This window comes from Anthonomus grandis, chromosome 22, assembly GCF_022605725.1.
Source record: "Anthonomus grandis grandis chromosome 22, icAntGran1.3, whole genome shotgun sequence".
NCBI classification, from domain to species: domain Eukaryota; kingdom Metazoa; phylum Arthropoda; class Insecta; order Coleoptera; family Curculionidae; genus Anthonomus; species Anthonomus grandis.
Window position 1 is genome coordinate 28,244,494 of NC_065567.1, and position 11,386 is coordinate 28,255,879.

The 11,386-nt window shown below is 30.7% G+C and overlaps 1 protein-coding gene across 2 annotated transcripts; it reads left to right on the forward strand.

Annotated features, from left to right (window-relative positions):
• The first annotated feature begins 4,170 nt into the window (after positions 1 to 4,170).
• Positions 4,171 to 10,862, forward strand: LOC126748284 (uncharacterized). Of its 2 annotated transcripts, XM_050457404.1 has the most exons (4): positions 4,171 to 4,313; positions 9,795 to 10,061; positions 10,116 to 10,557; positions 10,651 to 10,862. In XM_050457404.1, exons 1-3 carry the CDS (start codon positions 4,220 to 4,222, stop codon positions 10,526 to 10,528), a joined length of 774 nt encoding a protein of 257 aa, XP_050313361.1. In that variant the 5' UTR covers positions 4,171 to 4,219; the 3' UTR covers positions 10,529 to 10,557; positions 10,651 to 10,862. The 2 variants fall into 2 exon arrangements, with proteins under 2 accessions (XP_050313361.1, XP_050313360.1); XM_050457403.1 differs by having other exon boundaries at positions 10,116 to 10,862.
• Positions 10,863 to 11,386: the final 524 nt, after the last annotated feature.

The following is an 11,386-nucleotide window of genomic DNA, read 5'->3' on the forward strand; positions in this document are numbered from 1 at the left end:
AAAATACAATAAATTAAATCGTAGAATGTTAAGCATTTTTATTTTCTATTTTTATACATATTTTGCAATTTTGCTGCTTTGCTATTTCTATTGTTTCTAAATTTTTTCTTGTAATTGGGTAACAAACCTGTTGGAAATAAATGCCTTCTTTTTTTTAATTATTACACTCCCGAGATAATGAATTTAAATTTGACAACAAATAAATGAGTGTAACTTGCCAATGCAGCTTAAAACACATCGTGGCGACATATAAATCTTTCCAGCCAATAAAGTATTGTTTAGTTTTGTGGATTTTCCTTTTTTGGTTTGGCTTCGTGACGGTTCTAACAAATCATTCCGTCAGGGCCGTACGTATACGTATAACATATATATATATATATAGGACAACAACAAGTACCCCCTCAGGTCCGCACTGTTTCGCTTGTCACGGTGGAAAGGCGAAAATCCAGGACGACAAACGTTACACACAACACAATGGCGACGTGGACGGGAAAGCAAGTGACTGGGTCCTGTGGGACCCGGCCACACGTGGGAAGGGTTACAAGTCTGGAAAAGGAAAGCTTTTTAGACGACGAGATATTGATACCTATATATATGTCTATATATTGGTTTCCCGGTATGCCCACAGGACTAACTACACCATATTTTCATTAGTTAATAGTGCCCCTTGCCTGCCAAACCATTACTTTAGAGGAACCGGCAACCGAAACCAATCCTCCAGAACAACCCCTTTAATATTTTATGGACTTTTATTGCGAGTGTCTAGTCGGATTCCTTTTAGGATGTAGGTACTTTGATGATGCTTAAGCATGCAGCATTATTCAGCTACGAGTGCGTTTTCCAGGCATTTAAATACCGCAAATTTTCGCTCAAGTCCCTGGAAATAATAATTTTTTTATATATTTTTAAGGCTCCACTAAGATAGTCCATAAACTCTGAGTGACTTAGTAGATAAAGTACAAAACAAAAATTTAAAGTAACAAACAAAGGGTTTGAAACAAATACTCAATAAAATAAGGTTAATTTACCCCAATGTTACCAAAATAAAAAAAAAAATTAAACAATTGTTTGTCAATGTAATCTGGTTGGACCCCAGCATTCTTTGATCCAATATCGCATCGTACATAAATAGGGCAAGGGCATAAATAGATACAATCAGGCTTTTGTAATTTTAATATTTTGCAAAATGTACTGTTTTTTAATAATTTGAGTTCATTTAAGTTCCCCAAAGTAGATCTGATGATGCCCTGCTACAAGCCGAAACACGTGTAATCAACTCAGTACAATCCTTTGTCTATAATTTTGACTTTTTGTTTTTTATATTTGAGGCATATTAAGTTTTTTTTAAAAATGTTTTTCGACTATTAAAAGTATTTTTGTTTTATTTGACGAAATTTTTTTTAGTTATTCCAGGGATTTCAAATAGTTTTCCATATTTTTTCTAAAGTATAACTTAAGTGTCTGTGGAAAATATGGAAAAAAAATTAAAAGGCTTAACATTCGAGGCACTTAATCAATTTTTTTCCCTTCCAGGCACTCGAGGGCATTTTCAATGTTTTCCAGAAATTTCATACATATTCGAGGCAGTTGGTAGTATTTTATTAAAAACAATTTTTTATATTATTCCAGGCATTTAATGTCAATTTTTAAAGTATTCCAGGAATTTAAAATAATTTTCTACAGTTTCTTAAAATTTAAATTTAAGTGCCTTCTTTAAGCGTCTGGAAAATATGGAAAAAATTTAGTGCCTTAATTTTTGAGGCACTTAATGGAGTACTTTTGCCTTCTAGTCCAGACATTCCAGGGCATGTTTTACGTCGTCGAGAAGTTGCTTATACGTTCAAGGCATTTGACGTAATTTTTAAATTTCTTTTCACGCATTGAAAATAATCTTTATTATTATTCATTAGTTAGAAGTTGATTTAAGAGTGCCTTTTAGTGTTTAAGTGTCTGGAAAAAAAGGGAAATCAATTTGCGACGCACTTAATGGAACTTCCCATGTCTTCCTTGAATTTCTTATATATTCAAGGCATTTAAAGTAATATTTTTAAATGCCCTTAAGTGCAATAGAATTAATATTTCATGTCATTCCAGGCATTTAAATTATTTTTTTTAAGTCTTCCAGGGATTTAAAATATATTTCCATAATTTCTTACAGTTTAATTTAAGTGCCTTCTAGGCCTTAAATGCCTGGAAAATAAGGAAGAATAATTATTGGCAAATTACTTCATGAATTTTTTTCTGTTTTCTAAACATTCGAGGCTTCATAATTTTCATTTTGTTCATTCATTTTCCATTTCGTTGTTTTAATAAAATTAATTTATGATCTATGTACATCAATTGCCTGGAAAACATGACGTAATTTTTTCTAGTCAAAGGACGATATTTTCTCAGGCAAATGACGTCGTGTTTTCCAGGCAAATCGGGCATTTTCAATATTTTTTTTCCAGTTAAATAGCGTCATATTTTCCAGTTCAATGAAATCATTTTCTCCAGATCAATGGAAAATGACGTCATTTTTTTTTTTAGTAAAATCAGGGAACATTTCCAGATTTTTAAGGCATTTTAAATAATATTTTTTATAGTCAAATAGCGACAGTTTTTCAGGCATTATATTTAAATTTTTAGCCAAATGACGTCATATTTCTCAGTTCAATCACATTATTTTTTCAAGATCACTGACGTCAATTTTTCCAGGCACATAAGGTGTTTTGAACATAATTTTCTTAAGCCATACGACGTCATACTTTCTGGTCAAGTGCTTTAATTTTTCCAAGGTAAGTGACGTAATTTTTTCCAATCAAATTACGTCATTTTGCCAGGCAAATGACGTCACGTTTTCCAGGCAATTAATGCACTTTAAATAATTTTTTTAACGCCTTTGACGTCAACTTTTCCAAACAATTAAAGAATATTAAATATATTTTCTTTCAGTCAAATGACGTCATTTTCTAAGGCCATTGAGGCATTTAAAATTTTTTTTCAGTCAAATGACGTCATTTTCTAAGGCCATTGAGGCATTTACATTTTTTTTTCAGTCAAATGACGTCATTCTCTCAGGCAATAGAGCATTCAAAATATTATTTTTTTGTGACATATGACGTCATATTTTCCAGGCAATTGATGTAAATTTGTTCATGACATCTATTGGGAAATGACGTCATTTTTTTTAGCCAAATGACGTAATTTCTTCCAGGCTTTTAAGGCATTTTAGATAATATTTTTTAGAGTCAAATAACGCTCAATGGCGCAATTTTTTCCACCCAAATTACGTCACTTTTGTTCAGTCAAATTACGTAATTTCTTCCAGTCAAATGACGTAATTTTGACCAAACAATTGAGGAATGTTAAATAAATTTTTCTTAGTCAAATGACATATAAAATTACGTTAAATAACTGGAATTTCCAAATATGTCAGATTCCTTAAAATAGCCCAAAAAAATAATAATATATAAGCATTAAAGCTACATGTAGTAACAAAAAATTATAATTAAATATTGGGCACAATAAAGTGGTTAGATTTACAAATAACTAAAAAAAATACATAAACTAAAAGAGACATAACCTTACTAAAACTAAAAATTAAAATGCAAATATATAAGGGGCATAAATAAAATAATGAAGATTAAAACAAATGAAACAATGTCTTTGTATGTCTTGGCTTGGTTAATTTTGTATTCAATTAAAAAAATCCACTCAGACAAATAATAGTATAAATAATAAAAATTAAACGGTCATGTTTGGCAAAAGGGACTTAATTTTTAAGGCACTTAACGGAATTAATTAAAAAATCTGAGAAACATTGGTTCAGTGTCCGAAAAACCATGAAAACCGAACTTCAATACCTGAAAGCAAAAACTATATATATGTCAGTGTCCATTACGTGAGAAAATAGCCTAATATCATTGATAAAAGCACTAAAACTAGATGGGCAAAACGACGAAACTTCCAGCCCTGTTTGGTATTCTTTTCACCTCTCACTCGAGCAAGGGTCCTGAAAATTTGCCTAAAAAGAGCTTAAAAGGGCCTCTGCTCGAAAAGTGCCTAGAGTATAAGTTTCTCCTTAAAAGAAAAATCTTCTCGCTCACTCCCACTGTAAATTTTATTATAATTAACGATCATCATCAAAAAGCGAGAAGAAAGCACATAATATTGACTTTATGGGAGAAAGTGGTACAACAGCATAACACGCCGACGAAACTCGTTTTAGTACTCGTCAATGTTTAATCGAACAGAGAGCATTATGTGGAAAATCGCGGTCTGCCTAACATTTATCGTCAAAAGTGCTTTTCCAAGTGAAATAAACCATAAGGGTGAGTAAAAAAAACAAGAGGAAAAAAACCGGGGGTGAAATATACATGTAGCGATGGCGCAATCTTGAGTTCTCGCCACCACAGTCTTTTCACGGGCACACAGCTAAAACTGTCGCACATTAATAATTGGCTGTCTAGGGGTAGCCAGTAATGCGAAAGTAAATTTTACAAACTTGATGTCGAGCCAAATCCTTTGGAAACCACTTTATTAGGCAACAAATCACAGTTTCAGCTCTGGCTTTTGTTGAAACAGACGCGCTAAGACAGATGCTACTGTCGCTGAACGTATATGCGTTAAGTCGGAATAATAAATTAAAATATAAAAAAAGTGAGACTAAGGGTTTTTTTTTTTAATATTTTGGCCCTTAGGTCACTTTGGATTAATTTTTAGTTTCATTCAGGGTATTTTTTTTTTGGTTTATTTCTGGCATTTGGCGTTATTTTTGTACGTTTTTAAGTCACAGTTTTCATTTATAATTTTTCGCAGTTATTTATGTAAGACGATTTTTCATGTTTTATATGGTTTTAGGGTAATTTTTAAGGTCTAAATTGTGTATGCTTTAATAAGGTTTTTTTAATTTTATTCCAGGCATTTGCCGTCTTTTTTGTTGAATTTCAGTTAATTAAAAAAATTTTTTTTTCAGACTTTTAGTTTTTTTTTAGTTATTTCAATTAATTTTTTATTTTATTCCAGGGATTTTACGTCATTTTTGTTGAAATTCAAATAAATTAAAAAATATTATATTCCAAGTTTTTGGACCGTTTTTCAGTTAATTAAAAAAAATTCTGTTATTTGAAATAATTTCCTTATATTCTTCCAGGCATTTGACGTTATTTTATTTAAATTCAGTTAATTAAAAAAAAAGTATATACCAAGTTTTTCAAAGAATTTTCACATTTTTCAATTATTTTTCCAAGCATTTTGTCATAACCCCCTCTCCCTCTCCTTCCTTTACCCTATCCCTTTCCCAGCGTGTATTTATTACAGTTTCATATATTTTTTTTAATTTAATTTAACTATATTTACTATAAAATTTATATTTCACAAGCATCACTAGAATTCAAGTAGTACTAATTTGTTCTAGATTTCCGGAAATCTGATTAAAATGCCTTTTAGTTGCCTGACTGTATTTATTTACTTTGATTTGTATTTTTCGTAATTTCATTTTTTTTGGTTAATTATATAAAATTATGTTTATTAAAAAAATATATATTTTCTTCATAACCAGGTTTTTGGTTATTCGACATAATTTAATATTTTATTTCAGGCATTTCATGTAATTTTTGACGCAATTAAAAAAAAATTAATCCAGGTTTTCAGTTAATAAAAAAAATTTTTTTAATTTATTCCAGACATTTTATGTTATTCGTGTTATTTCAGGAGCGTGCTTCAGTTATTTGAAATGACTTTTTATTTTATTCCAGGCATTTGAAGTCATTTTTGAGAGTCCAGGTTTTTGGACTTTTTTCAGTTATTTGAAATATTTTTTTATTTTATTCCAATAATAAAAATGCCTGGAATAAAAGAAAAATTCTTTCACATAACTAAAATTCAATAAAAATGACCTCAAATGCTTCGAATAAATGACAAAATTATGCTTGGAAAGGCATTTGAAGTAATTTTTTTTAAATTTTATTAAAAATTTATCCCAGGAATTATAATTTATAATTTGTGAATTTTGGAGTAATTTTTTTCAAAAATTTTTATGTTTTAATGAAATTTTTTAGAATTTCCAGGCATCTGGAAGGACTCCTTTCTGTGTCTTCTTTTACAAATAATTCTTTAAATTCATCTTTTAATACTGTATAAAGCATAAGGAAAAAATTAAAATATTCCAGGACTTTTCAGATAATTTTTTTATGCCTTCCAGGCCCAGGCATTAATTTTGTTATACCTTTCAGTAATTTTTCATTATATTCCAGAAATTTCGACTTATTTTTTATATGCTGCTGACCAATGCAATAATATTGTTATTTAAATTCACGATTTCCAGCAATTTCGAAAAAAATTTGTCTGTTTTACGGAATTCTTGGGGGTGAATATTTACGTCTTTCAGGAATGTGGAAATAAAAACATTTTTTATTGTGTTTTTTAAATAGTGCAAAAAAAAACAAATTTTGAGAAAAACATTTCTGGTTTCCAGTCTATTAGGGTCACTTTTTACATATACCAGGGAATCTTTTAGGCAGTAAATAAATATGTTTTTTACGCCTTTAATTGCTGCACAAGCTAATCTACACATATGCCTTAACACTAAAAAACACAGGGTGCTTAATTTAACCTTAATAAACCCTGCATAATTTGTTGCACATCAAATACAAAATGATTAATTAAATTTAAATAAGCAGGTTCGAGTACGGCCCTATTGTATTCGTAGCAAACCAGCGGTTTGATATTAAAGATGGCGGCGCGCGCAGCTCTGTGGCAACAAAACTTCTAAAGCGGACAGTCAGGACCGCAGTAGGACCTGTTTTTTTAATTTTAATTTGTTTATCAATATAAAAATAATTTAGCTAATATTTAATAATGGCGACTGCACACTCAGTTTCTCTTATACGTTACCTGACACGGATTGACAGCAGACGCTTTTACATACAAAAATATGTTGATATAAAGCCAACTTACATGGCACACAAATAATACGCTGGAAGACTATATTTTCTTTCATGCAATAATGGTTTTGATATGTTACTGTCATCGTGAAAAATAAAAATAACATTAGAGCTACTTTATGTGTCGTAATATTTATGTTCCCGGTGTTGTGTCAAACAAAACGAAGATAATACATGGCTTTTCTATAAAGGCCGCACAATAGTTGAGGGAGAGATAAATTTTATTTTTTGAAAAATAAAAAAAAAATGGGAGGCGATAAGACAGCGTTGACCATTTAAAGCGAACGTTAGCAGTGTTTATTGGGCAAGCAGTTAACCAGCCATTAATATCCCTTTCCGCAAAACCACCCCTAAAAAATGGCCCGGTAAAACGATGGGCATAAAGATAATTACGTTTTGGCAAATAATTTCGCAGTAGACCGTTCCCATTCTGGATATACATATCCAGATCGATTATGCGATGTTCTCGATTACTGTCTAAATTTCTAAAAGGGAAATTTATTCAGGCCCGTAATACCACCTTTTTTTCCTCTCTAAAAGAATCAGTTTCACAAAGAATCGTTAATTTAATAAGCATCGTTTTTTTTATGTATAACTTTTCTTGAATTAATTTGGAGTGGTGGATACTGGTTTAATTGCAATTTTATTCTCGTAACTTTGAGTGGTTTTATACCCTACATTATTGGGTATTTATCGAGATAGATATATTTTAAATAAGAAAAACGTGCGACATTTTTTTAGGCATTTGGAGTCATTGTTTAATTCCCTCAAATATTTAAAGATATTTTAAAACCCCTTTAAATTACATTTCCAGGCATTTGGAGGCATTTATAATTTTTTCCAGGGACCTACGTATATTTTTCTTGGTATTCAAGTCAAGTTAATTTTTTTAGGAATTTAAAGTGATTTATTTGATATTTTCGGGTATTTAAAGGCATTTGTCAAGGCATCAGGCATTTATGTATTACTTTGTGTTTAATTTTAAAGGGCAATTTATTTTTTTTTTAATAAAAAAAAACTTAGGCATTTTCAAACTTTTTAATTCTCCCAGGCATTAATTTTCCAGGCATTAAGAGACACCTGTATTTTTTTCCAGGCACTTTGAATATTCTTTTTGATCTCTAACGCAATTACATTTTTTTGAGAAATTAAAAATCATTTTTAATTTTTTATTATTTTCAGGCATATGCAGTAATTTGTTAATACTTTCAGGCATTTACAGCTATTTTTTAACCCCTTCAAATTAATTTTCCAGGCATTTGGAGGCATTCATATAATTTTCCAGGCACTTTGTATAATTTATTTTGCTCTCCAAGGCAATTTAATTTTTTTAAGAGTTGAAATAAATTTTTAATTCTTCCAGGCATTTGAAGTCACTTTTTAATTCTCCCAGCCATTTAAACCCATTTAAATTATAATTCCAGGTACTTAAAAGCATTTATAGTTTTTTCCAGGCACTTACATTTATTGTTTTATCTATTCAAGGCAATTTTTTTTATGCAATAAATTTTTAATTTTCCTAGGCATTTAAAGCAATTTTTAACCATTTCAAATTAATTTTGCAGACATTTATAATTTTTTTCAGGTACTTAGTATAATTTCTGTTAGTATCCATGTCAATTTAATTTATTTTACGGAAATTAAAATAATTTTTACAGGCATCTAAAGTCACTTTTTAATTCTGCCAAGCAGTTAAAGCTATTTTCAAATTCCTTTAAATAAATTTTCTAGGAATTTTGAGGCATTTAAAGTCACTTTTTGATTCTCCTAGGCATTTAAATTTATTTTTAAGCCCCTTAAAATTAATTTTCTAGGCATTCAGAGGCATCTGTAATTTTTGCAGGCACTTTAAATATTTGTTTTTTGGTCTATAATTTTTTGTTTAAATTTAAAGATGTTCCATTATTATTCCAGGCATTTTAACCCACATGGTTCAAATGCTAAGAAAAGTGAAAAATGACTCTAAGTTCCTGAAAAAATTATTCGAAACGGTTGAAAATTTTCAATTGCCTGAAAGGCCTAAAAATGGTCAGAAAACCTTAAAAAATATCAGAGGCATTAAAGTAAGACATCTTAATCATCTTTTTTAATTTTTCCAGGCATTTGGAGGCATCTGTTAATTTTCCCGGGTATTCTGCATAATTTTTTTTGATCTTTAAGGCAATTCAATTTTCCTAAACCCATTTTCTTAATATTCCAGGCATTTTAAGCCAAGTGGTTTCAATGCTTGGAAAAATTTTAAAAATACTCTGAATTCCTGAAATAATTGCCTGTAAGGTCTAAAAAATGATTAAAGATTTCTGAAAAAAAAATCTAAATTACCCTAGATATATCAAAGTGGATACAAATGCCTGGAATAAATAATAAAAACTGCCTGGAAAAAATTCAAAATTTCTCTAAATTTCCGAAATAAATCATTTATAAAAGTGCCTCGAATAAACTCTAAATGCCTGAACGGTATGAAAACTGGCTTTAGTTACCTGGAAACATAACTAAAAAAATATATAAATTAACGGAGTAATAGATTACGTTTAGCCCTTAATAAAAACAATCTTCCCTAACATAACAATGTGAGAATCATGTCCATTAAAATTATGCATTTTTACCCAACAAAAAGTTTTTATTTATATAAAAATCCCGGATTAATAAATTTCATTTAGCTCTTAACAAAAACAGTCTTTTCTACCATGACAATGATGTTCGTTAAATGTATTTTGACAATAATATCTATTACAGTTTCGTGCAATTATAAGAAAATTGTTGTCATGTCCATTAAAGTTATGCCAAATTAAAAAAATCAGTTTAATTAGTTAATCTTCTTTACCCTTGACATCTGTTACAAACAATATCATTAATTTAATTTTTTAGGCCTAAACAAGACAGACGAGCCAATAGCAACGGTAGGGTCAAGCAGTGCACCAGTGGCAATATTGAGCACGACGCGAAAACCGTTGCTTTCGAACTTTCGACTGCCCTGTTCCTGTTTCGAGGGACAATGCGGATGTTGTACGGGATACATCCTGGATAGGTTTAACCAGAAAGCTTGTGTGAATATGACTTATGAACCGGAGGAGTTCGCCGTGCGGGCCGTCATGTCCCTTAATGGAGTGCCATTTCTCGAAAGGGAAATTTCTGGTACGTCATTTTTTTCTATTTTCCTGTTCTTTTTTTTTCATATGAAAATTTTAGGTAAAAACCCGCCTCCGATCTGTATAAGACCCCCCCGGTTCCGCTTTATAAAAGTCTGCATGGAGTTCTCCAACGTATACTTCACCGACAGGAACATGCATTTATGCATGGATGCTGAGGCTAATTGGGAAGATTTCACCCTGCTCGAATGGTCATTTGATTGCGTCAGATTGGGGATGTCGGGGGTGCAAGTGGTCGGGGCTGAAGATGGTGGAGGCATCCCAGAGAAACCTATTAATGCGATCGACCAAACTGATGAGGATTACGATGATAGTGCTAGGAATATTCCTAGTAGCAGTAAGAACATTATTTTCCATAGAAGCCTTTATAAGTTGAAGGGGAGAGCGGCTAGAGAGGGAGAGGTGTCAGTCACAAGAGACAGAAGAGGGAATTATGTACTCTACGTTCCATAATAACGTCCTCTATCTATATGTGTGTGTGTGTACGTACTTCTTGTGTAATTAACTTATTAAACAACATTTAATTCAGTTTGTCCATGAGTTTCAAATGCTTCACAGCGCCGTGTTTGTTTTAGGCAAACCAGTCGATGTGTGCACTGCTTTCGGGAAAGACGTACGTGGCATATCAATACCAACGTGGGCTAAATTATCGAAAAGCGAGTGGTATATGAATTATGCATGTGGGAAATAATATTTGGGTGTTTTTTTTTTGGAATCCACTTGTTGGAATAAAATTTTTTTTTATGTTCTTTGATAGGAAAAAATCAATTAGATTAGGTTGACATTAGAGTGATTTTTTTTTATTCCTTTTCAAGCAAGAATATGGAACTATTTGTAATTTTTTCCAGGCATTTAGAGGCATATTTTGACTTTCTTGATATGTAATTATTCCAAGCATTTGAAATTGTGACCATTTGGAACCAATTATTATATATCTCCAAGTTGGGGGCTTTTAAAGAAATTTCATTTATTTTTCAGGGTTTAATAGAAAAACATTTTTTTTATTTCAGGCAGTTAAACCCATTTTTTTATCTTTTTCAGATAATTATTTAAACATATGGAGGCATTTAATGTTTTTTCCAGGATTTAAGGTCTATTTGAATTTAAGTCAATTAAATAAATAAGAAAATTCGCAATATTTTCCAAACTTATAGAGATATATTTTATCCTTACCAGACTTTCCAGGCATTAAACACAACTGTTATTATCTTTTTCAGAATTTTTTTTAAAGCATTTAAAATATTTAGGGTTTATTACATGCAATTTAGGCAATACAATATTTTTTTGTTATCTTATTTGATGGAAAAAAAT

Excerpts from the sequence above, each read along its gene's own strand:
- LOC126748284 (XM_050457403.1), top strand. The coding sequence starts at position 4,220 with ATGTTTAATCGAACAGAGAGCATTATGTGGAAAATCGCGGTCTGCCTA. Across the intron at positions 4,314-9,794 it reads AAGTGAAATAAACCATAAGG|GCCTAAACAAGACAGACGAG; the intron begins GTGAGTAAAAAA and ends TTAATTTTTTAG. Across the intron at positions 10,062-10,115 it reads TCTCGAAAGGGAAATTTCTG|GTAAAAACCCGCCTCCGATC; the intron begins GTACGTCATTTT and ends TGAAAATTTTAG.